Source organism: Mastigoproctus giganteus, chromosome 2 (genome assembly GCF_048544385.1).
Source record: "Mastigoproctus giganteus isolate SK-2022 chromosome 2, ASM4854438v1, whole genome shotgun sequence".
NCBI lineage: Eukaryota > Metazoa > Arthropoda > Arachnida > Uropygi > Thelyphonidae > Mastigoproctus > Mastigoproctus giganteus.
In genome coordinates, this window is record NC_143576.1 from 236,350,007 (window position 1) to 236,377,959 (window position 27,953).

General features: G+C 37.0%; 1 protein-coding gene across 3 annotated transcripts in view; it reads right to left on the reverse strand.

The window, feature by feature from the left end:
- Positions 1 to 7,680: 7,680 nt before the first annotated feature.
- LOC150090271 (protein Cryzl2-like) overlaps positions 7,681 to 27,953 on the reverse strand; it is a 78,653-nt gene continuing 58,380 nt past the window's right edge. For 2 of the 3 annotated variants that reach the window (XM_090369041.1, XM_090369042.1), the window contains exons 7-8: positions 14,348 to 14,576; positions 7,681 to 8,845 (exon numbers count right to left, since the gene is read on the reverse strand). In XM_090369041.1, coding sequence (XP_090225167.1) covers positions 8,777 to 8,845; positions 14,348 to 14,576 — 298 coding nt within the window. In that variant the 3' untranslated portion in view covers positions 7,681 to 8,776. The remainder of the gene's footprint in view (positions 8,846 to 14,347; positions 14,577 to 27,953) is intronic. The other variant, XM_090369043.1, reaches the window with a different exon arrangement.

The window sequence follows — 27,953 nt, forward strand, 5'->3', positions numbered from 1 at the left end:
CGTTCTCTATGAAATTTTGGACAGTTCACCATGAAGTGATGTATAGTAGGTGGAACTTGACAGTTTTCGCATTGAGGGGGGGGGGATCTTCACCTCTGAGTAGGTAAGGTGAGTCATATGTGTATGCCCAATTCACAATCGAGCGAGGATCACTTCTTCCCGTCTATTTAATTGGAAGCTAGTAGGCCATGGTCGAAGTTTTTCTTTAATTAGACGAAGTTTGTTGTTAGTCTGATCTAGCCATTGTTTTATACTGCTTTGGTGGATCAAGGACTTGTAATCTGTATATGGCATTGTGTGAAAGGCATAATCAGAGGTGGAAGCTTCTTTTGCTGCTTTGTCTGCTCTTTCGTTTCCAGTTATTCCTGTGTGGCCTGGGATCCAGCAGAATCTGATATTGTGATTTCTTTGTAATAGCTTTGATACTGAAAATTGGATATGTTGTAGGATTGGGTGTCCTTTGGTATTTGCGTTCTGCAAGGCAGTAACAGAGCTAAGCGAGTCCATGAAAATAATGCTGTTTGATTTGGTTTATAGCCATTGAAATGACTTGTAATTCGGCAGTAAAAATACTGCATTCTTTTGGGAGTTGTTGGATGAAGGTACGATCCTTAAAATGAATTGCAGCTCCTACACAAGTCTCTGATTTAGACCCATCTGTATATATGAAAGTGTGATGTGGATATTGTTCTTTGTATACTGCATATAACTGCTGGTAGTTTTTTCTTGATAGTGTTTTTCCCCCAGGTTTGAAAATACATTATCACATATGGGTTGAACTATGCACCATGGTGGAATGGTCTGTGCAATTGCAGTAGCTACGTTGTCATAATCAAGCTCTCGGCTTAGTAGTAAATCTTTCAGATGGACGTTGGGTTGATTCATCCATGGATGGGCTTGGTATATGTTTTCCTAGTTACAAAACAGAAAATCTCTATTTGGATGATCACTGATAGATTTTATCTTGACGGCATAGTGTAATAACAAGTTCTGTCGTCTAAGCTCTAATGAAGGTTCATGGGCTTCTGGATAAAGGCTTTGTATAGGTGAAGTTCGAAAAGCTCCGAGTGCTATACGGAGTGCAGCACTTGGTGGTGGATGACTTTCATCAACCGGTGAAATACCACCACTTTGCTTATTGGAGGCTTAAAACCCATGTTTAGTCTCTAGAGCAAAGTTTCCAGCACCCCTCCCCCATACTTCTCCTTCAACCCGTGCACGGTACTATAGGTTTTGATACCTTTCTTGTTTGGGGTTTTCATAAAAAAAAAAAAAAAAAAAAGCTGCTCCATAATCTAGTTTGGAACGAACTATAGATCGATAAAGTTTGAGAAGTGTATATCGATCTGCTCCCCAAGTTGTTGTGGAAAGAACTCTGAGAATGTTTAATCTCTTTAAGCAAGAAAGCCTGAGTTGTTTAATGTGATCAAGGAATGTTAGTTTCTTATCCAAGAGAAGTCCTAAGAATCTTATGCTTGGTACTACTGGGATAATATGTCCGTCAAGTTTCAATTCTGGATCAGGATGTAGGTTTCGTTTTCTACAGAAGTGTATACATGCAGTTTTTTGTGTGGAAATCCGGAAGCCATTTGTTTGAGCCCATTTGCTTATTTTGTTTATTGTTCCTTGTAGCTGCTGTTCTATACTTCGCATATTCTGAGAGTGATAGGAAATGCTGAAATCGTCAACGTATAAAGCTGCGTCAACGATTCTTGGAATGTGCTCAGTTACTGTATTTTTAATAGCAAAAAGGGTAGTGCTAAGCACAGACCCCTGAGGCACACCTTCTTGGATGAAAACCTTTGAAAGGATTGTCTGCAGCCTAACTTGGAATGTCCTGTGTTGCAAGACATTTTGGATATATTTAGGAAGATGTCCACGTAAACTAAGGAGGTATAGGTTTTTTGAAGGATTCCATAATGCCATGCCGTATTGTAAGCTTTTTCTATATCAAAGCAGATCATGACGTGATGTTCCTTTCAGATGAAGGCATTCCGTATACTGTTTTCTAATTTTATAAGTAGGTGATAGCGATTTTTCCTAAAACCATGCTGTGCCGGGTCAAGAAGATTATTACGAGCATTTATGATTTTTTCCATAACTTTGCCTAGGCAACTTGTTAAAGCAATTGGATGGTAGTTGCGTGGATTAGAAAGATCCTTTCCCAGTTTTGGGAAAGCCAGAATTATTGCATGATGCCAACTATCTGGAAACTGGTTTTCTAGGAAGATTTTGTTAAACAGTTCAAGTAATGCCATTTGGGATTGGTGGTCAAGTTCCTTTATCATCATGTAGTGAATTTGGTCTGGTTCTACAGCGCTTTGCTTTGTCTGCGACAAAGCTGTTTTTAATTCATGAAAAGTTAACGGAAGGTTGTACTGTTCATCATTTCTTGTGGAAAAAATCTGTTTGTTTTTCTATTCTTGCCTTGTATATTTGAAAACTAAGAGTATATGATGTGGTTGCTGATGTTTTGGCAAAGGTTTCGCCCAGTGCATTGGCTATTTCTGAAGGCTGTGCGGTGATTTGTCCATTCCAGTTTAGGATTGGAGGTGGATTAATCTGGTATCTTCAAAGATGGAAATCAAGAAGAGAATTTCTCACGATGACAAACTGCTTACCACGCCATCCTTGGCCCACATTGCCAGATAGAGAGCTAGAAGTGAACAAACTCAAGATTGGATGACCCCACAAGAAAAATTGCCTCCAGAACATCTGTACAGATGGAAAGTTTGGTGGTCACTCAACTGTCTTAGAATTGGCATGGGTAGATCCAGGGACAATTTGAAGAAATGGGGTATCCAACCACAAATTTCAACTCTGTGTGAATGTAGAGATGAACAAACAAAACATCCCATCAGCTGCCCCCTTTCTCCTATAACTTGCAACATGTTCGACCTCTTGTAGGCAACAGAGAACACTATTGAAGTGGCCAATTTCTGGGCAGAAATAGGGTAAAGAACTATATCCAGACATTTTTATTTTATGTGTTGCTATATATGTTTATGCTATTTAGCTATTTGTTCACTGGACTAATTTTTTTTTCTTCTTTTTTTTTAGCTATGTATGTCACTTAATATTTGAATATTTCTTAGAGGAACTTAGAGGAACTTCCCCAAGGAACTTGGGGCTTAGAGGGGAACAGGTATCCTGTGTGTTATCAGACACTCAGCCTAAAACACTGATGGATCCAATATCTCTCTATTACAGAAGATTTAGGAGAAGTCCGGTTGGCCTGCCTCCCTAAAATCCACTCATGCACACCTTCTCGATGGTAAGCCCTGTTACGTCACTTAGGTGGCAACGAACGTGTAGAGTGGTTCTCTTCAAGATGCCTGGTCAGCATGAAGAGGAAAAGACCAACCCCTCCAGCAATATGAAAGCACGACGAAACAAATGGCCCTCAGTCCCCAGCAGCTTTCACTCTCCCTCTTACGGCAGCGAGAGGATTAGGGTGGAAGCAGAGGGTGCTAAGAATCTCTGGGTACGACCAGGCTGCCATGCACGGAAACTGAACTTGGCCTGTTATAACGTAAGAACACTCATCGGTGAAGACAGGATATTAGAGCTGGAAAAGGAATTAGAAAATGTGAATTGGAATATCATCGGTTTGGCTGAAACAAGAAGAAGAAATGAATCACTTATAAGTTTATCAAGTGGAAATCTGCTGTACACCAATGGAAACAGTGAAAGGAGTGAAGGTGGAATTGGGTTTCTGGTCCATAAAGATTTTAAAAACAACATTTTGGAATTCAAAAGTACATCACCAAGAGTGTCAAGACTAATACTCAAGATTTCTAAGAGATACAAGCTAAAGATTATAATGATTTATGCACCAACATCGAGCCATGATGATGAAGAGGTTGAAGAAATGTACACTGAAATTGACTCTTCTAGATGAGCAGAAAACCCACTACACTATTATTATGGGAGACTTCAATGCTAAGGTTGGAAAAAGACAAAACAGCACAGAAAGGGGAACTATAGGAAATTTTGGAATTGGTGAAAGAAATGAAAGAGGTGAAAGACTTGTGGAATTTGCAGAATCTCAAGGACTGTCAGTAATGAACACTTTTTTCAAGAAACGGGTGAACAGAAAGTGGACATGGAAGAGTCCAAATGGATTAACTACTAATGAAATCGACTTCATCCTCACTAACAGAAGATATATTGTGAATGATGTTACCGTCCTGAATAAGGTAAATGTTGGAAGTGATCACAGAATGGTAAGATGTACACTTGATATAGATGTAGGAAAGGAAAGGAAAAAACTGACTCGAGTAAATAATACAAAGGTCTTTGAAATAACAGAGGAGGAGAAAAAGCAGTATGTACTGGAACTTAAGAACAAGTTTGAGCTTCTGCAGACTGCTCAGGACCAAGATATCGACGAGGAATATTACAACTTTTTGAAAGTGATAAAGCCCAAGAAACCTATAGGGAAAAAGAAATCCAAAGAAGAAAAAATTAGTCAAGAAACACTTGTCATGATGAACCGAAGACGACAAATGAAAAGCAAGAAAAACACTGACAGGGAGAAAATCGAGTATACTGAGTTATGCAAAGCCATTAGAAAGAGACTCAGAGAGGACATAAGATTTAACACAAGAAAAGTAGAACAAGCATTAAGGGAAAACAAAGGATTTAAATCAGCAGCCATGAGCAGTAATACAGAAAGACAAATGATACTGAAACTGAAGAATAGCGATGGTGTACTTATAAACAGCAGAGAAGGCATAATTCAAATAGCAGAAGACTACTATAGAGAATTATACAAGGAGCAGGGGAATGATGCCAGCAGTGGGGAAGATGGATTGCAAAGTAGCAACACATACGACATACCCAATATTCTTCCTGATGAGATAGAGCATGCATTGAAGAAAATGAAGAATCAGAAAGCCCCGGCGGAAGATGAAGTTACTGTAGAGTTGTTAAAATTGGGAGGAAGAGACATAACACAAAAACTGGCAAGGCTCTTCACAAAGTGCATTAGAAAAGGTGTGACGCCTAAGCAGTGGAATAATGCAATCATAGTTTTGCTGCATAAGAAAGGAGATAAATCAGAAATTGGAAATTATAGACCAATTAGCTTGTTATCCCACATCTACAAGTTGTTCACAAGGGTCATTACTAACAGATTAGAAAGAATACTGGATGAGAATCAACCGAAAGAGCAAGCTGGCTTTAGGACAGGATTCTCAACTATGGATCACCTTCATGTAATATCACAGCTAATGGAGAAAGCAAATGAATATAAAATACCATTATGCCTGGCATTTGTGGATTATGAAAAGGCATTTGACTCCATAGAGCATAAGGCAATGTTTCGGGCACTGGAAAGACAAGGCATTGATACCCCATATATTATGATTTTGAAGAAAATATACGAGAGTGCTACCTCCTTTATTAGACTAGACAAAGACAGTAGGAAATTTAAAATTGAGAAAGGAGTTCGACAAGGAGACACAATATCTCCGAAGCTGTTTACTGCTGCCCTTGAGGAAGCTTTCAGAAGATTAGACTGGTCGCAGAAAGGAGTCAATGTGAATGGAGAGTACCTAAACCATTTACGATTTGCAGATGACATTGTGGTCATAAGCCATGATCCCAAAGAATTAGAGGAAAATCTTAATCAGTTATGCACAGCTAGTAAGGATTTTGGACTAAAGATGAATATGGCTAAAACAAAAGTAATGATGAACAAGTATGCCACAGAAAGGGAAATAATGATTGAAGGAGCAGTAATTGAAAAGGTGGAGTCATATACTTATCTGGGACAAGTTATTAGCTGTAATAATGATAAATGGCTGGAAGTCAAGAGAAGAATAAATTTTGGATGGATAGCATTCAGGAAATATAGTCACATACTGAAGAGCAATATCCCAGTTTGTCTGAAACGTAAAATAATGGACCAATGTATACTCCCCATCATGACTTATGGAAGTGAAACTTGGGCACTCACCAAAAGAATGGAAGAGAAGCTGAGAACTACACAGCGAAGAATGGAACGAATCATATTGGGAATAAGACTGTTAGATAAGAAGAGAAACACATGGATTAGGCAACAAACTCAAGTAAAGGACATTCTTATCAAAACTAAAGAACTAAAATGGTCTTGGGCAGGACACATAGCTCGAAGACATGATGACAGATGGACTAAGAAAATAACAGAATGGTATCCAAGAGGAGCTAGAAGAAAACCTGGAAGACAAAGGCGGAGATGGATAGATGAAATTCATGAGTTTGTGGGTAGTAAATGGATGTCCAGTGCTCAAAACAGGAGGAACTGGAAAGTTGCTGGAGAGGCCTTCATCCTGCAGTGGATTGAAAATGGCTGATGATGATGATGTTCGAACACAAAATAAAAATTTTCTCAGTATTCTTACCAGCAGGAATAAAAAGAAAAAGGGAAGATTTGTTAGTCATCACAACAAATATTACAAATTGCTTGGATAGCGTGGCACTACAAAGAGAGGATATGCAAAGCAACAGATTCGGATACAGAGCTTTTTTTTTTTTTTTTTTTTTTTCCTGATAATGGATAGCTTAACCTTAAAAAATGCAACTGAAAATTGTCATCAAATAACAGAAGTGTTTACAAATATTTTGGCTACCTCAAGAAACAGATAAACCAAAACAACCATTTTAAAACACAATATCAGTAATCCACCTATAGCTTCACCTGCATATTCTGGATTCCTTTTCCAATAAATACTAGAAATGAATCAGAAGATAACTATGATTTAGTTGAACTTTGTTAACTGTATTTGTAATATTTACTAATAAAAAATAATTTTTTTTTTCAAATGTTTTTATTTTTTATCTTAACAGCAAGTCTTTCGGCAGGATTGTATTGACGATATCAACTTGTGATTTTTTCACTAATTAAAATTAGAAGTTCATCAAAGCTCTGCATCAACATCCTATAATATAAAAAAAAACTTCTCAGGAAACTTCCTGTGTGTTTCAAACATAACATAAAAATGTCTTGTTTTTAACCTATGCGAATTTGCTGGATGAATCCCCATCGTTGTTTTCTCTTTCTACTCGCAATTAATTATGCATAAATGTGCAATATACCCAACTAGAACAAGCTGTTATTGTTATTTTTGGAGCATTAGCAATTAAGGCCATATTGCTCCAGGGATATGCGATGGTCATTCCCTGACCTTTCCGCATCCTCCGTATTTGGTGGTGACGGGCTCGAACCCCGGTCTAATCAAGAAGCGTGTGCTACGTACTGCTGCTCCTGCCCACCGGGCTACGGAGGCGCCTCCCAACTAGAACAACATCCGTCTTGAAACTGAGAAGCTGGTGGTATCCAATGCAGAGTTCGAAACAATCTGACATTAGGAACACGACATGCAATTTAATGTTTTGGAAGCATTCACACACCCACAATTTAAGTGTTTGTGTAGTATAGGCCTTAGAATTTCATCCAAAAGTGAATGAAAACATAATCCACTACTGATTCATGTAATACTACAATCCAGTCATGTATGACACTTGTGGATAACCAGTATTTTAAATATCTTTGTATTTAATTACATTAATTACAATAATAGTTACTCTTATTAGACATTTAATGGGATAATTTTTTGTTAAACCATTCTGTAATCAAGACAGTAGATGCACGAGGATATAATGATACCTTTAAATGCTCATAATGTGCCCATTTATATTTTTCATTAGTTTTTCTTTTCCTAGCTAGCAAACTGGTGTGTACACTGTAAAAATAAATTGTCATATTCCTAAAATTAATAATTTTTTTTGCCCGCTAAATGATCTCACAGGGTGTAGTTTTTGCACCCCAACCTTAGAAGCTGATAGCATGACTGCACATGAATATTTCTCATTGGGTCTTCCTCCTAAGGTTGGGGGGGGGGGATCTTTCCTTTAATGGCCAAATATATGAAAATTGCTCTAATATTGTTTTCAAAAAGTTTTATTAAATAAAATGACAATATAAAAGTAGCAATTTTTTTCCCTTGCATAAGCTAATGGCTTTGATACCAATAACTCTTCAAACCTTAATACAGTCACAATAAAATTATCAAAAAGCCATTAAGTTTCCATAGAAATGTTAAATAACATAAAAAAAATAAATTTATTTGAATGCGAGAACAAAACTGATTCCTTCTAAAAAGTTGAAGCGTATGTGAATCTGGTTAAACAAGCTCAGTACCTTTATCTCATCGCTTAGTGGTCTTCATTTCTAAGTGTAATTTTACCAAATAACTCATCAGACTGTTCCTGAAAGGTACAAAAAATCTGAGCACGATTAGCTATTCCATTTTTATACAGTAAACTGTTTCAGACCAATTGAATTTAATAGTGTCCTCACTCACCTAATGTGCACTCCATAAATAACATTTGTGAAGTGTTCTGCAGATCAGTTTCCACGTAGATAAACAGACTTACAAATGAATCACAAATTGTACCATGCAACCTTTGATAGTTGCTACAGACTTTGAGGAGAGTGACACTATAATTTTTGAATGTTTTCTATTTAAAGTCAGCAGTCAACTAACTATTTTCAATGAAACCACACCTATAGAATATACTGGTTTGCTTTATATACATAGCTACTTTGCAAAATAAATATAATTACATAAAATAAAATAAAAAAGTGTTTTAGAATTTTTGAATACTTTTCAAATTATTGCTAGATAAACTCTAGTTGTAATTCCCCATTTTATCAATACACTTCCAATTATTTTAGGACACATCATTCATGTAATAGTGCATAATGATCTGAATCAATACCCAAATGATTTCATTTAATATTCAGAATAATCTTTCCTGTAGACTTTTTCCCTTCGAGAGATTCCAAAGCTTCATTGACCTGCAAAAGTTGGTACATAGCTGAATAAATAAAGTTAACAACTTAAAAAATACTAATAATATAATAAGCATTGTCAGAATGTCATTTAGAGGAGAAAGGGATTATATGTTACTCAAACTATAAAGAATTATATTTATCTTTTATTTAATTTCAGGAATGGGGGTCTGTGATCATCTAAGATGCTACATCTTAGATGATCACATCAACTGGAGAAATACAAGTGAATATCTCTTATCAACTGGGGGTAGGAGGAGGAAATACAGGTGAATTATGAAAATGTCACAAATGTACCATTAAGAAAACAGAAAATTTCATTGGACAGCCATAGAGGAATGAAAAGCTCTAAAGCAGGGGTTCTTTACCTTTTGCTTTAAGCGAGCATGATTTTGCAGCTTACAATATGTGCAAGCACCATACATTAAAATATAAATTTTTTTGCTTATTGATTAAAAATGCAATTTTTAATTTTTTTAGCTGTATTTACACATACAAAAATTTTATTTCTCAATTAAAAATTTTGGGCATTAATATTTATTACCTCATCAGTGTGAACCTTGACTTTGAAGAGATGATGCCAAACCTTTGAAATTAATTTCTCCATTATGAAGAGATGATCACAAATTTTCTTCCGAATGTGATTATTATTTGTTATTTGTTTGTTATTTGGTTTTTTTTTTAGGAGTATTAGCAACTAAGGCCATATTGCTCCAGAGATATGAGGTGGTCATTCCATGACCTTTCTGCATCCTCTGTATTTGGTGGTCATGGGCTCGAACCCCGGTCTAATCTAGAAGCATGTGCTACGCACTGCTGCTCCTGCCCACCTGGCTATGGAGGTGCCTCCATATGTGATGTCAACAATCTTGTCCTTTTGTTTTTGATATCTCTCTATACATTAAAAGTTTTCCTCCTAGTGATATTTATTCGAGCCAATGGGAGAAGAGGGCGAGGAAATTACGTCACTACAAATGCAATTAATTATTCACAACTGCCTCCACAACGTTCACCAACCTCGTGCATGTGCTTCCCTGTCTAACAATTGATGTATCATTGTAACGTTTTTTGTATATTAATGAATATTGTATATTTGTAAATATAGTAATTTAGTATTTTGTAAATATTTGTATAGTTTGTAAATATTTCAGTGAAATATTTTAGTCCTGCTCTTTGGGATGCAACAATATTCCTCATGCATCATAAAACCCGAAGCAAAGGGCCTTTTCCTAAGTGATCTATGTAAACACAGGTAAATAATTACATTATGATATTTGTTCCACCTTGAGAATTCCGCTCACTACAAATGCACGGAATTACTGATTAGATACCGAGATTAGATATCAAGAATAGTGACAGTGTTTTTTGTCTGGCAGCACCGGGGGGGGGGGGTCTCCCCCAACTCTGCGTTTTTACTGTGAAGAATACCACACTCTGCATAAGGCCAGGGTGTGTTTTGTGAAGTACTAGTGTGTTGTTCCTCTGGCCACTTAGCCTGGGGGGCCTGTGGAGATCCACTAACATCCCCAGTTTACATGTCCTGGCCCGCCGGGGAGGTGGGCCAGGACACAGAAGAGAAGAAAGCTCTGGCAGGGTGAATCCTGGTGTAACCTAGGCATCCAAGGAGAGCCCCCAAAAAATATATATTTTTTTTTGGGAAAGGAGATAATGAAGAGATAGGAAGAGGATGGGATAAAAGGAGCAGAGAACAGAGAGCGGGAGGACGATAGTTGAGGCACTTGCCTGATTTGAAAGGGGAGACAGTAAGGGTTTGTTTGTTTGTTATTTGGATTTTAGGAGCATTAGCAACTAAGGCCATATTGCTCCGGGGATATGCGGTGGTCATTCCCTGATCTTTCCACATCCTCCGTATTTGGTGGGCATGGGCTCGAACACCGATCTAATCAAGAAGCGTGTGCTATGCACTGCTGCTCCTGCCTACCTGGCTACGGAGGCACTGACAGTAAGGGGGTCCCTGGTACAGGACGCCCATTCTGGTCCAGAGGGTGGGAGTTGAAAGTGGGTGGTGGGGTGAGCCACCACGCAAAAGGGGGTAAGGTCACCCAGGGTGGGGGAAGGACACGCAACCATCCCAAGTGGTAGGAATAAAAGAACAAAGGGAAATAGATTCCTATGGTGGAGCGTGCTTTTTGCAGCTCTGTCCCACACTGGCCTGGGGGTTACCCTAATGGCCAGTGTCAGCATCCCACACCATGCCAGCTAGGAAAAGCTACAGCATGGTGTCAGCTTGGATAACCATGAGGCCTCTGAGGGCCTGCATAGCCATCAATGTCTTGTGAAGAGGCTAAGATAGAACATGTAATTTAATAATAACTTTCATTCACTCAACATTCACACAAATTTACTTTTTATAGTTTTTTCCTACACTTTGTTTTCTTTTGTATATTATATTAGATATCAATCAGTGCATTTAGACAGGTGTGTCTTTTACGTAGAAAATATTTGACTTACTCCATCCTACCTCTGCATATTACGTAAAAAGGGTGCACGGGGGTTGGCGAGCAGGGGGCAAAGCCCCTAGTTCATTAATGAAAAAGCACTTTCACACATATATGATCCAAACATAGAAAGCACTTTGAGCACTTCTCTTTGTAATAAAGGAAACTTTTTGCAGTCAGAAGAAACCCAGAATTTTAAAATAGTTTTGTATTGGAAAAGATATTTCAGAGATAAAGCCAACTGCATATCAACAAGTTCTAACTCAGCAGCTGCTACTTCATCTTGATTGAAAATTTGTTCCAAGTTACTGATTTCAAAATTTCTGTAATTTATCGTTAATTCAAATTTAGGGAAGTACTCTTTCAAGTATTCAAATCTTTCTTGGAGTTGGTCACTAAGATCTTTGATTACATTCATTACAAATGATGGCACTCCCCGACAGTTTCCTCCAGACATTTTTTAAGAGTAGGAAAATTAAGCAAATTTCCTTTTAAAATTTGATTCTGAAACACTTGAAATGTTTTTTTTTTTTTCAAATGCAATAATCTCCTTGTATAAAACTACCACAAATTTATCTTTTCCCTGTAGCCACAAATTTAACTCATTTAAAATTTAAATGGCTGAAGATCATGAATGAAAGTGTAATCTTGAAATCTTCAGTAAAAATTTCATTAAAAAGGTTTTCTTTATTGCTTTCTATTAGAAAAGCTTTTACTTCTTCAAACACCTCCCAAATTCTGGAGAGCACCTTTCCACAACTGAGCCAATGAACCCCTGTATGGATAATAAGATCAGAATGCAGTGCTTAAAGCTCTTCCAAAAATATTTTTAGAAGTCACTTATTTAAGGATTTAGCAATAAAATGGTTGATGACTTTAACAATGACTTCAAGACATCCTATAATTTATTTTTGATCTTTTATTCATGAACACAAGGCCTCAATATGAATCAAACAGTGATAATGTAATAAAATTAAGTATCCTTTCATCTCTATTAAGATAAGCAATAAGGCCTTTGTTTTTACATATCATGGAAGGCACACCATCAGTAACAATTGATACAAGTTTACTTAGATCAATTTTGTGCACTGTAAGGAATTTCATAAGTGCATCATATACATCTTTTCCAGTTGTATGACCAGTAAATGGCAAAATAGCCACAAAATCTTCTTCACAGCTGCCATCATGTTGAATCAAACGAACAAAGCACATGAGTTGTGATATGCCTGTAGCATCAGTCAACTCATCAAGTGCCATTGAAAAAAATACAAAACTTTCAATTATATCTAATAATTCACTGAATATTACATCTGCCATTTTATGAAATCTATTTGAAACTTTTATCATTACTCAAATGAATAGTTTTGGCAGAGCTAATCAAGGTAGCTTTCTGTTTTTCTGGTAAGATGCTAGCAAGCAGTTATAATGATGAGACTACACAATTTTTTATTATTTCACCACTAGTGTAAGGCAATAAATTCTTTTCAATTATATTTGATAAAATAAATGAAACTTCATTCGCTAACACTTTACTACTATTAGCTTGACCTAAATTTAAAATATTTTTCTGTCTTTTGAGTTTCTTTTTTTCTTCTTGAAATTTAGCTTTTCTAATATCACAAAATTTGGGGAAAGCTTCATGAAAATTTCTAAGGCATGTTTGGTAATGTCTTTCACAATTCGGGTTTCCAATGGCCAGCCAAACACACCTGATATAATAAGCAAATTACACCAGTTCCACTACTATTATCTATTACCAAATAATCATATTCCCAAGAGGATTTAAATGCATACTTTTTAGTTTTTTGTTTCTTTGTATTTGAAACGTGTAGGCCTAAATCAGACGACTGTGAAGGTAGTGTTAATGCATAATTTTTTTCTCTCATCATATTCATTTCAGTTTCTTTTCAAAAACTTATCCATTTTGAAAAGATTTAGTACCTTTAGTTAAATATGTTAAAAGAAAATATATTTAAGCATCTGCACACAAACTCAAAAAATTTCTTACTATAACACTTTCATCACCTTTAAAGTCAGCACTATACATATATGGTAACTAGTGAGCAAAACCCAGCAGAAACGTGTTAAAACCAGAAACAGAATCCCATAAGGCAGTATTCTCAGTCGTCTGTAGCAACGCTATGGTAACAATGATCATACTCTCAAAGTATTTTTCTTACTAAATAAATGTCAAATTAACAATAATTAATAAGAAAAAATTTTAAGAATACCATCAAAGTGTCAAACTTTGACCGTTTTTGATATTAAAATGTCACAAAATATATAATTTTCCTTCAATCACTAACAAAAGAAAGGATTTTCTAGCAAAGATTGGCATGGATTTTTGTAGAATATTGCAGAAAGTTGAGAAATAGAAAGCACCTTTCTTAAATACAAAGATTTATATATGAATTTTTTAGCTTAAGCAATGGTGCTCGTGAGCACCGTTGCTTAAGCTAAAAAATTCGGATTGGTTTGAAAGAGAGTGGGGGAATTAGAGATGCCAATTCAGAAGAACAGCGCCTATGGAAATATCTACAGAAAAGGCATACAGCAGAAACAGAACATGCATAAGACAGAGTGTAGAGACTTTGTAAGAGATGGGTGATTGTCCTCTTTTGAATGGAGTATAAAAGTATAAGAGAGGTTTTGGCACCCCCCCCCCCAAGATGTGGAAACAAATTCCATGGTAGGGCAGATTTAAGATTTGTACAGAGTGAGTAAGAAAAGTTACAATGAGAGCAAAAAAGAAAACCCAGTGTTTTAGATTCAGAAAAAGCAATATTTGTGATATGAGCCAACAGGGATTAGAAACCAGGGTATCCCTAACAGAGATATATGATCTTATCTTATAAATCTGAGTGTCATCAAAGATAATCATAGGAGCAATAATTTTTTTTGCAAGATATAAGAGAAGTCCAGTTTTGGAACTAATGATTTTTGAAACATTCTAAATACACTGTATTCATTTTGTATAAATGCGCTAAATAGGTTTTAGGAATATATTAAGTAAATAGGTAAAATGTACTATCTATGTCAAATACACTACCTGTTCTAATTTAAAAGAAGCAGAAACATGGGGTTCGATAAATTCATCCTCATACATATCAATTACTTCCTGGACTGTGTCATGATAAATATCATTAGCTTCTTTTCTGTAGTGAGTTAAGGACACTCCTAGCAAAGCACATGATTTGGGAAGCAGCTGACTAGTACTGATGTGAGGAACCTTACGTGAAGCAAATCCAGCAACAATAATTGAGCCTTCGTGAGCTACACTGAAATAAACAGTTACAAAACTGCATGAATTAAAAGCATTTCACCGTAGGTCAATAGCTAACCTCACCGAAAATAGTTTAAATTCTGTTTTTATATGTACCTTAAAATTTTGCCAAAAATTAAAATATGAAATAATTGGATGCCACAAACCATTCGGTTTTATTATCATTACATAACCAGGTAAATAAAAGTTAAACTGGATAGGTAAAAATTCTGTTTTTTGCTTCCTTATAGATAAAAAAAAAAAAAAAGGAAAAAAAAGGTAAACTACAGCCATTATCAACCCACTGCAGGATGGAAGCCTCCTGAATGATTCATGCTGAGGGAAAAGAACCATAATCTGCCATGCTGGTCCAGTGCACATTAGCAGATCGACCGTATTTAGTAGTCAGGGGCTTGAACCCCGGTCTACTCAAAGAGTATGTGCTACTGCACTCCCGCTCCTGACCACTCAGCTACGGAGGCCCTTATAAATAGCTTTCCTATAATTCTCTATCAAAGTTTCATTCGTATTTCATTCCTATCTTTTCTTTTCAGTTCTATGGAGAGATGTGACAAAAAAATTTGAACTTTAAATTATGGGAAAATGTTTGGAATATATTTGAAAAGAAATATTTTTTAAAATTTTAGACATAATTTTAATATTAAATTAAATTATGAAAAGTGTTTCAAGATTTGCCCCATTTGAGGGCAGAATGGAAATCCATTTCATTATCATTCTGATTATCTTCCAAATTCATTTCTGTCCTAACCAGCATTATCCTCTTACAAATTCAGAGTACCTTTTGCTTCTTTAACATATATTTAACTTAATAAGTAAATACTTTAAGACACTATTCATAATCAGAATCTATGGAATAAATCATAACACAATTACAAAAAAAAAAAAAAACGGCAACAATCAAAACTATAAAAATTAAACTATGGCAGTTCGATATAGATGTACTTTTAGGCTTCATTTGTATACAGGGTGTCTCAAAAATACATGGCATAACTTCAGGAATGAGTTCCTCATATGTAGACAATACAAATATTTTATATCAACATAGTTCCAGAAATGCTTGGTTCCCGAGTTATTAACCGGAATGTCTTATCACCCACAGGTGATTTCCTTCATCACAAGGTACTGTGGACATGTGTATATGTAAAGGGCGGCTCCTAGAACGTTTGTTCAACTCCGCCTCGTATCTCTGTGAAGAACAGTAGCACTACAAATGGGCCAGATATGTGTGTGACGTCGGTTTGTGTGTATTATGTGTGTTTTGTTGTTCTGTTCTGGCCGCTTGGTTACCCAGAAGCATCAGTCACCTGGACAGATGATTCTGGGTACTCGTCCACACCACGGGAAGGTGGGCCAGTCCATGTAAAGCACGTACTGTCTCAAGAGAGACTGACCCACCTAATGTTGTCAGAAGGTAGGCCAGGATCCTCTGGGGGCCCATTCCAGAGGGGAAAAAAATGATCACCCGTGGTGCTGGATTTGGAACCAAAATTATTAAAATAAAACATTTATGTAAATAAGTAATAAAATAAATAAAATTAAATTAAAAAAAAAATAAAAATAAATAAATAAATAAATAAAATTAAAAAAAAAAAGGAAGAAAGCACTTAATTTTGTCTGCAGGCCGAGGAAAATTTCATTTCTTGAGGATTTGAGTTTATGTATTATTAAAGATCTAACCAGCTATGCATCAGCAGGACCGTTGTGCTGCATCCTGTTGAGATCTGTCGACACTGAACGCCTTCGAAGAAATACGCCTTGAGCGAAAGCCTGAAGAATCTGAAATGACTCCGAGCTTTGAAGCAGAGACGACTCCTGTCCTGATTGAAAATTAGTAAGTGCTTGAAGAGGAAGTCTGAGATCGTCACACAGGGAGCAATGAAACAAGATGTGATCCCAACTCTCTGGTGATCCACACGAACAGAGGTCTGTTTGTGATAAATTGAACCTAAGAAGACTCTGGTTCATCGATCCATGTCCTGTCAACAGGTACGACGTGAATATGTCCATGCAGAACCACAATCGAACACGTTTATCAAGGAGAAATGAAACTTGTGGTATAAATTTTCTCGTTGTTGCACCAACGGGAGCTGTATCCTATCGAGACTGCCAAATGTTTACTAACTCGTTCCACAGTCTCCTTCTTTCTCTTTTAGCATCATCTTGAAGGTTGATGGTCATTCCAAGAAATTCGGTCTCAATCTGCCTTTTCAGTCTGTATAAAAAGCCTCTATAAGTAACTTGCAAGTCTAAAGGTAAAGTTCCGGCTAGTACTTGCAGAGCTTGCGTCGAGACTGTCCTGCATGCCTTAACTAAACACCGCAAAATGGCTCTCTGCAATGAGGCGAGTTTTGTAATGAAGTGTTTGAGCCATGCCCTGTGAAACCATGCACCGGCAGCATACGTGATTAGAGGGAGGAAAACTGCATTGTAATAAATCCTTAAAATTTTTCTGGAGAGCCCCCATTCAACACGAGACACCCTAACAATTGCACCAGTAAATCTACGTATTTTAGATGATAATTTTGTCAAATGAGGAATAAAATTGAGGCTGGAATCAATTACCACTCCTAGAACCTTGTACTCTTTAACTATGGGGAGACGAATGTTGTTGATCTTGACCAACGGAGGACGAGTGATATCCAACTTTGATCCAAGAATCATCATCTTTGTTTTTGACAAGCTGATTTTAAGCTTATTGGCCATAGTCCAATCGTAGAGATCCCGGAGAACAAAATTTGCGGTATTTTCAAGATCGACCCTAGAGTTACCATTTACCAAGATGGTGAGATCGTCTGCATACGCTATTATTTTGACGTTACCGAAAGATCGGGAGAGCCACTGCTGCAGCACCATGTTCCATGTAAAAGGACCCAATATAGAGCCTTGTGGGCACCCTCTAGATACTGATCTTGAAACTTGGCTATGTTTAGCCTTGACTATTATGGTTCTATTGGCAAAGTAATTGCGGATTAAAAGGTAAAGGTGGTTGGAGCACCTAGCCGATCGCAGACGCTCCAGGACGCTCTCCCATCAATGGGAGTCAAAGGCACCCTCGAAGTCAATGAAAACGGCCAGGGTATATTTATGTACCGAGTTTTGAACTGAAGAGACAAAGTCCACAAGAGCATCCTCGCAGGAACGTCCGGGACAGAACCCATATTGACTTCTTGAAAGCAGATCCTGTTCTACCAGTAGGGTATTCAATCTAATGGCCATTAGTCGCTCTAGCAATTTACCCAAGTTAGCCAGCAGAGCGATCGGCCTGTACGATCTAGCCGCTCCAGGAGGCTTATCCGGCTTTCTGATCAACTTAACTAGAGCGACCTTCCAAATTTCCGGAAAAGTTTCTTCCTGAAGGCATCTGTTGAATAAGTTTAGAAGAATGTAAGGTTTTAATTTCAAGACTCTGATGATAAAAATGTTTTCTATAAGATCTAGTCCTGGGCACTTCTGAACATTAACTTTATGGGAGACAGCCTGCAGTTCATCCAACGTAAAAGGTTCGGTGGTTGTTGAGGACACATAAAATTCATTGTCTGATCAGATTTTAGAATGAATAGGTAAGTCTGAGGTAGGATCATCCAACGGAAAAAGAGCATCTAAGATTGCATTTGTAGAATCATGCCAGTTCAGTGTTTCCACGGAGTCTGCCACAATTGAGCCAAATATGTTAGAACTAGAGGTTTTTCCTCTTACAATCTTGTATAGAAGACCCCAAGGGTTAGCATTTCCAGAGGTGTGAACGAAATTCATCCACGTTTCACGCTTTCGAGAGGCAATGGTCTTCACGTAGCTTTTCCTCAAAGAAGAATACTGCTGGTAAAAACGATTAACGTCGGCTTGGGGCCAGTCTCTATGCCTTTGGTAGTACCTACGGGCTCGATGAACTTCCCTTCTTAACTGCGATAACTCCTGCGTCCACCATGAGCACGTCTTCTGGTTAACTCTCTTTTTCCTAGAAGACTTATATGACGCTTTTATTATAGCATTTTGAATATAGTTCACTTGATGAGAAATAGGTGAGGTTTCAAAAGAAGCAAGTTTCTATTCGTTAAGGTCCAGAAGAATGGAAGAGTCAAAAGCATTCCAGTCAATGTTTCTGATGGAAAATCTTATTATTTCTGGCTGTGAGAAAGTGTGTGAAGATGGAACGGTAGAATCAGGGGAAAGCATATAATAGATGACTCTATGGTCACTGGTGCACCAGTCCGTATACACGGTCCAGTCAGTAAGCCGCAAATCGAAGTGAGAGTTTGTCATCGTTATATCTATATTAGATTCTCCTGCATAACTTGAGAAAGTATGAGGGTGATGAGGCTTGTTGTGAATTGAAACACAATGATTAATTATGACCTCCTCCAAGAGAAGGCCACGTGCATCTGTAGAAGAGCTGTGCCAAAAGTTTGATTTTGCATTGACGTCCGATGAGATCAATATATTGCTGTTCGGTCCCAAAGTATTTATGACAGTCTCTAGGTAAGCAAGAGAGTGATTAAAGTCCTCCGATGGAGGGCAGTAGAGAGAAATTAAGTAAAAATTCATTACGGAGTGTGTGACAAGAACGCAGGTAGAGAACTGAGTGCAAAATCCATGAAGAACCGTGATGTCTAAAGAGTCATTAAGAATTAATATACAAGATTTGGGATTCTGGTCAACGGGTTGTATTATTCTCATTTTTAACGAGTAACCCAGGATTTTAGACTGTGGTCCAGACTGGACGCGTGCAAAATAAGGCTCTTGTATAGCGACAATGTCGATACAATTTGTCTCGGCAGAAAGCCTAATCTCGTCAGCTACTGCCCGAGATCGCTGCCCGTTTATCTGCATAATCCTCAGACGGCCTTTCTCCCTCACAGACGAAACTGGCGTAGAACCGTTTAGAGAGGTAGTGTTGTTTACATTATGTACAGAGTAATGAGTCAAATTACTCATAAGCGGTCCTTATTCTTGTGGTTTCTAATGCTCTTTTATATTCAGGACATTCACTGTCCTTTACAGAATGGCTGTACTCCCGTTTACGTCGCTTGCAGTTTACGCAGCAAGCCGCCTCTTCCTTATGAGGGCACTCAGAGAAAACATGACCACTGCGGGCACAGTGACCACACGAAGGGGATTCGTGGGAACAAAACTGTGCAGTATGCCCATATCCTAAGCAGAGGTAACACTTGGTTACAATTGTAAACCGACGGAATTTGTGAGAACTCCAAGATAAGAAAATCCTTTCTTGGGACAGAAGGCGTTTGTACATTCTTGGCGGGAAGCTTATTACCCAATTCACAAGTGACGACGACCTTGCACGTGTAGTAAATCTGAGAGCAATTTCCTGTTTACATTCCTCTAAGGAAAATCCATAGTCAGCCAAGTTTTTCACATGAAGATTTTCGATTATTTCTTCTTTAGTTAAATCTTTTGGAATGCCGTAAAAAAGCAAAGAGGGGTTTCCCATGCAAGGGCGACCGAGAGAGACGCCAGCCGAAGTAAGAGACTCAGAAGCAGATAAATTTTCTAAGTCTGTGTTGGTAGCAGTTTCTACAATAACTCCTTTATTTCGTATCATGCGTAGGGACTTAATTTTAACAGTCTTAAGATCAGACTTGAGGGTCTTAGTAACGAGATTTTTAACATCGCCACTTGTTTTGCACCCACTGGTGTCTGAAGCTCAAAGAATAATAACATTATCAGTTTTAACTTTCGGTTGTCCAGTCTTTTGTACCGATATTCGAACAGTGTCTGCATATGATCTAGGAACAGGAGAAGCAGGTAGTAACTCAGAATGATTAGGTTCTGGACATGACAGGTGTGGCTCCCTTATCAGCTGAGAATCGATAACCTCAGATCCCATCAGATCCTTTGATTTCTCTCGTCTGGCCGTATCTGAATTCATCACGAATGCCGGGCAGGTATTTATAATTCTATCAAGGAGATCTGTTCTGTTTTGTACCTCCTGATTAAGCGCCTTTAGTTTTTCGTTTTCAATGAGAAGTGACATTGTCACTGTTTCCAAATTATGCCACTTTTCTCTTAGGATGTTACCAGCTGTTTTAGTAATCTTGTTTCCCTCTTGGGAGAGAAACCCAGAAAAATCATTATGCAGTTTCGATATGGTACCCAGAATGACAGGTGCGTCCATTTCATTTAGCTTTGTTTGTAAGTTCAATTCATCTTCGGAGCCTGTATCCAACTTGTCATTCGTTGGCTCCCCCTTTGCGATATCACTATCCAACTCTGACTGTATATTTTTAGCCAGTGTTTTTTGCGTTGCAGAGTCCTGCAATGAGCCATCCAATTCCATCTGCTCAGTGGAAAGAGATTTCCGACGAAAAGTTTCATCTTGCGAAGACTCAGAATCATCCGATCCCTCGAGGGCAACTTGTGGATTTAATAACCCAGAACTTTCAGCCGTAGATACTGGCGGAAGAAACTCCTCAGTATTAGGAAGTTGTTTGTCATCCATGTGTAGGTTTAAGCGGGTTAAAGAAAACAGACGAACTAAATGCAGTTTAGTTATATCCGCTTCAGATGTCTTCCAGCTAAAGTTTGTCCCTTAAGGCACACAAAAGGCCACAGATTCCTAAAATATCTCACAGCAAAGCAACTTGTTGCCTGTGAGAATAATAGAAGAAAAGTTCAGTCGGGGTGGGGAGGGTTTAATCCCTAACTTTGTCGCCACGTGACGCAGTCCTTGACCTTGTAAGCACCGTATTGTCTTAAGCGACTATTGCTGCATTCCGCTGCTGAGTCAACTATAGACTGACTGTTCATTACAACAAAACACCGAAGCACACATGCCTAAAAATTAAATATTAACATATTACCTGTCCAGGATTCCTTTAGCGGACTCTATATCCAGATTCCGGTCATCATAAGCTCTCTGTCAATATGTAATTCGTGTATAATCCTTTTAGGTTTACTTTGATATTTGGATATTTTAACGGAGCACTGAATTCAATAACTCACTGTTCACCGCCACCTAGCGGACATCACAAGGTAGTGACAGAATCTGGTGGTTTTCCATTCCGACCATGTACTCAAATCAGGAGCAAGCAGATATGCACTTTATGTACTGTTTCACAGACGGCAATGCTCTGGAGGCTCGTCGTTTGTACCACAAAAGGTTCCCAGAACGAAGAGAGGAAAACGTTTGAAGGTATCCATCGCTGCCTTTGTGAACATGGGACCTTTACACCTCGTGCTGCCGACAGAAGATGACTAAGATCTCCTGGAGTAGAGGAGGAGATTTTGGATGTTATGCATGCCACTCCTGGAATCAGCACATGCAAAATAGCAATGCAACTGGCTGTTCAACGTTCGACTATTTGGAGAGTGTTGTGAGAACACCAACCGTATCCTTACCATCTGCAACGGGTATAGGCCTTGTCACCAGCAGATTATCCTGTGCGAGTAAAATTCTGCCAGTGGTTCTTGCAGCAGTGTGATATAACTCCTCACTTTCCTGCCTTAGTGATATTCACAGATGAAGCACAGTTCACACGAGACAGAATCCAAAACTTTCACAATCAGCACATATGGGCTGAGGAAAACCCACATGCAATTCTTCCATCACATCACCAACAGCGGTTCAGCCTCAACATCTGGGCGGGTGTTTTTGGTGATAAATTATTTGGGCCCCATGTACTTCCAAACAAACTCACAGGGCAAGCGTACAGAAACTTTCTGGAAAACAACATGCCTGATTTCTTGGACGACACGCCACTGATCATTCATCAACAAGCACACTTCATGCACGATGGTGCTCCTGCACATTTCAGCTACCTAGGCCGCGATTACCTGAATTGAAGGTTTCCTCGTCGGTGGATAGGTAGAGGTGTTCAAGTCTCTGAATTCAAAAAATAAGATTCTAATTGCTGGCTAACTTTATGCCTTACCATATGCTTTTTAGTGTGAAATTTGGAAGTTTAGAATTTTCATCTGAGCTATCATCCCCTGAATTGATTTTGGTTTTACCTCTGATGCCATTTCCACCAAATCCGCTTCACCAGCCTCTTCTTCTACCAGTAATTCTTGAACATCTTCAGTAATCGTATCTTTTTATATTTTTTTAGGAGCATCGGCGACTAAGGCCATGTAACTCTGTGTATATTGTCTATAAATTGCATGTGTCCTGAGGTCAATTTTCTGTTTTGCTGGAAGAAAAACCAGAGTTTCCGGGAGAAAAAAAACCATGATACCCTCACCTAACTCAGCCATTTTGTGAAACAGCCATAAAAATTACTTCCATCATCGACGGGATTCGAACTCAGGTCTTTTCCACCTAGTGTGGGGAGGAAGGTGATTCTATCAACCCACAAGGGCTTCAGTAGTGATATCATCAAAACCTTCCGCTGCTACCGACGTAGAAAGTTCTACTATCGCACTGATTCCGTTTTCTGCCAGTTGGACCGTATTTCCTGATTGAACTGACATACATTTTTTCAACACGCACCCGTTGGCAGTTTTATTTCTTTCAGCAATAAAGCTACGATTCTGATACAGTCCACAATTGAGAAATGTTTCCATGCTGCCATTACTTGAATAAATTCGGAATCAATTTTTTCCAAAATCCATTGTAATGATTTTCTGATGTAATGAGTTTTAAATGTGGATATAATGCCTTGATCTAATGGCTGATTGAAAGAAGTTGCATTAACCCAGTACAACTGTTGTGGTAGGAACATAACTTCAACGTTTGGATGACTTAAATCTTTTGGATGGCCTGGTGTGTTATCCAATAGTAATAAAACTTTGAAATCTAGATCTTTCCACAAGTTCAACAGCTCAGAACGTAACACTGGGATTTCCCAACAAAATAAAATACAGGAATTTCCCAATTTTTTTCACTAGTTTTCTCCTCACAAAACTCAAAAATACCCTGTTATGAGAGGTTTACTGAAATTCTCTAACAGTGTTAGAGCGAAACCGTGTTATACAAGTACCGTGTTGTGCAAGGATTACCGCAATTTATCAATCGGGTTAGAGTGAAACTGTATTGTAGAAGTACCGTGTTATATGGGAGTTGCCTATATTTATAAAAACCGGAATCATGCCCAATCTGCAAACTGCAAAATTACCTGAGGGTACCTGACCTGATGCAGGACTCTACTGTATTCGTTTTAATTGGGCATCACTTGAAAAGGAAAAGCTGGATCAACACCAAATTTCCAATATATGCTCTGCTAATCCCTGGGAAAGTTTTAGTCCCATTTCAGATTCCATAGCTCCTGTCATCCCCCCCAACACCATCTCACAAAAACATTTATAAATTTGGAATAGCTATTTTGATCCATTTCAGATTTTCAAAATTTACTTAGAATATTCTCAAGACACTTTTCTGCTAATCAAATTCATAGGTTAACCTATTTCCTCCCCTTGAAAAATACAGCTCCGCAAATCCCTCTTCATGGACTGCCAATTATGCAGTGACATCTTAGTAAACCCTTCTAAGTTTGTAATTCCTTAGACACTTATTTCTTAATCCAATTACTGGATCACTATGGTAGGTGATGCTGGTAAATATGTTAAACGTTAATCTATATACATAAAAGGAAGTTCACTTGAGAATGTGAAAAATTTCTTGTAATGACCAACAAACATGAGAATTAAGATCAAAATTTAATAAAATATAAGTTATATAAATATGAATAAAACACTAAATAGAATAAAACTAAATACAAAGTAAAGATAAGAATAATGAATAATAGTGCTAAAATAAAATAACAAGTAACTTGGTAGTGTGCTCCTTTATCAACTTAAAAGAATGTACGGCATGCAGTAGCAGAGGGTTCATGTAATACATGGTTCTCATATGACAGGAATAACTGAGCACAATAGTGTTAAAAAAAAAAAACACATAAACAAACAGAAGAAGAAATGGTTAATCAGACAACAGTAATGCAGTATGACACGCACAAGGCACATACCAGTGCTCACCAAATTGCAAGATGAGATTTTGATTTGGTGATTGAAAGTCCCTCTATTGTGATTCATAGTGGGATCTGCAATAGAAATATGAAATGCCAAAACTGCTATCAGGATTGTGTTGCTCACTTCAATAATAAGCATCAATGGCACAGCAATCAAAATCAGCTGTGTGAATAGCCTCCTTACTTTCTGAAATACAGTATTCCAACCTCCTGGCAGTCTCACTGATCTAGTCTGAATATTTAATACAATAAACAGAGCTACCTTGCAGAAGTAATGAATGTGTGACTTCAAATTCAGTTCCAATCTCTCACAAGAAAAAATGCTATAAATATGGAATGTCAGCCCCAATTCATTTGGAAACATTTCAGATATTCTTAGAACCTCAGCAGCAAAATTCACATGAATGGGTTAATCCTCTCCACCTGAAGTTCTGATTCACAAATCCCAATGACACAGCTACTGAGTATAGTATAGGAATTTTTTAAAATCCCTAAAAGTACTTCACTTGATAATCTTATCCTTGGATTAGTAGGCAATTCCACTGAATCTGTTACTCCATAAATATTTGCATTGACATGTTTAGAAGTGTTAAATACAGTTGAGTTTCATATTCTATTAATATTTGTTTTTAGAAGGGAGTTCATAAGCATTCATAAATGTAACTACTTCCTTTGATTTGTATTTGACTGGAAAATTTGCAAGATAACTATAGTAAACAAAATAATAGAAAATCTCAAAAAAAATAATAATAAATATTCCTTTGAAACGGCATTCATCAAAAACATATTTAGAAACATTTTACCAAGGATTTATCTCCAAAATTAAAAATTATTTCAAAGCAATTTATCAAGCTTACAAAGCACAAAATTAAAAGGGATCTAAGAGAATTTTTTTATAGGCATAATTGGTACCTTATTGAAAACTATAAGGTTAATTCCATTCAATTTACTCGTGCATGAAATACCGAATTTTTCTGGGTAATGGTGGCTGCCACATCTAGTTTTGTAAGTAGAATCTGCAGTTTGCAAATTTGCCATTCACAGTTAAGTTTTTTAAACCATGTTTCTTTTTGGATTATGGAGAGTTTCAACCTACTCTGACTACTCAAATACTCAGTTTGTGTTTTAATCATACTTCACCCATCACAAATCAGATGCTAGATCATTCACCAAACCTAACTCTGCTACAGATGTGGGTTCACTGGCCTGGAAGCTCTTTAATCGATCACATTCCTGAGTAATTTTATTGCCTGATAAGTTCACCATTCAATCAATCAATTCAATATAAAATCTTATTTGCTATTAGATTTGATGCCATAGGCTTGCTAATTAATGTCACTTGTGGTAAGTGTAAAAATTACTGAAAAAAGTCACACCACCAAGTTACTTGTTATTTTATTTTAGCACTATTATCCATTATTCTTATCTTTACTTTGTATTTAGTTTTATTCTATTTAGTGTTTTATTCATATTTATATAACTTATATTTTATTATACCCATACAATATTTACAACCCATACAATATTTTTAACAAAAATATTGTATGGGTTGTTAACCTAACTCTCACTCCCAACTTTTCCCAGGTCATTCACTTCATCATTTGTGGATTTGCAGTTTGTAGGCCTACTCAAGGATATAATTTCTCAGATGACGCACATAAGTGGACATAAAGTTAAATTGAAAAATGATGGTTACAGGACAGATGTACAGAAATTTTCTTTTAGCCAGAGTAATTGATTGTTGGAATAAACTTCCACCCAGTGTTGTGGAAGTGGGTAGTTTGAATAAATTTAAAGAACGATTGGAGAAATTATTAGAAGGGATGACCAAATAAAATGAGTTTTTTTTTTTTTTTTTAACTACCACTGCATAAACTTACTCCCCTTGCATCTTGTCACTACTAATATACTAATAATCCCATGAACAGTGGTCCTACTACATGTGTTAATTAGATGTTATTATAATGAATGACATTTAGGGCTGTCTTTCTCTTTTTATTTATTTATTTTTTTTATCTTTTAGAAAGATAAAAATTTACATAAAAAAGTTAAACAGCTGCTGCATGATAAAACTCATTACTCATCACATCAGAAATTACATTTACATAACTAGAAGACTATTCTATTTTTAAAAGCTTAAAGAAAACACATTATTACACTGTGTAATAAACCTGATACAAGAATTTCAAGATATTTATAGAAACTATTTACCTAGTATCCCAAAAGTTAACCAAATGTTTTCAAACTTAATTGCAAATAAAATAATGGAAAACTTGGATGTAGGCACTAACCATCTAGAATTATAATCAAAAAGCCTTTGGAAAATTTACGATACCTGTTCTATATTATGTGTCTGAAGACGTGGTAAAAAATTCAAAAAAGCCCTGTGATTACAGTTTTTCTGAAGTTTTAGACTGATATAATATCCAAGCCTGCCCAACAACAGGCCTCTCTAACAATTATTTAACACTGATAAATAAAGTAGTGTTTCTTTTGTATATTGGTTTCAGAATCACATATATAACTTTATATGTTTTTTCTTTTGTGTGTGTGTGTGTTTTACAACAATCATGCCCATTCAATGAAACAATCTAATCCTACTGTGAACACGCAGTGCAATGCAAGAGAGTATAAATGCACAAAATGTCTTGTAAACAAAAGTGCCAAAAGGTATATACTTTTAAGCCAGCAGTAGAGAAAACTATAAATGAACCCTCCATTCCCTATGTCTAAGATAAATAAAAACTAATACTTTATGACATTATAGCAGCTTTGCCAACTGTCACTTGTTCGAAGAGATCGGAGTTGAAATCTCATTGATGACTGCAGGGATACTTAAAGGCCTCTTCAATTGGAACTACTCCACCTGAGACCAATCAGCTGATCTCAGGTGGAGTAGAGTTTTCCTGTGAGTAATTCAAGCTACATAATATAAAATTCAGCCTATAAATAGCCACAATCTACTCATATGCACCATTAGCAGGGTGCTGATGTAGTGAGCCAAATACTGATTACCAAAAAAACAGTCAGTCCCATTCAAATATCCCACAATTTAACTAAATAAAACTAACAACGGACTGTTAAAGCTGCTGACAGAAATCAAACAGGCAATCAATAAATAAAACTGTCTTTTTGCCATACCTGTGGTTGAGGTAAGGGAGAAACATGAAAGCTGTTTTTCAACTCTCTCACAAGATCTAATTAACTAGCTAATTATGAACAGAAGAAACAAACTGGTCCAGTAAAAATCTAGCATTTTCTGCCTGTCTTCAAACTAGTTACACAACACAAAGCTCATTTTAAAGTCAACACAGTGATGAAATGGGGTGAGAACCACCTTTAATGTATCCAAACATAGCATAACAGTTAGAAAAATGCAAACATTTTAAATTTGTGTTAATCAAATAAATATTTAGTTCATATAATTTATTATTTTAACTAATAATTATTTT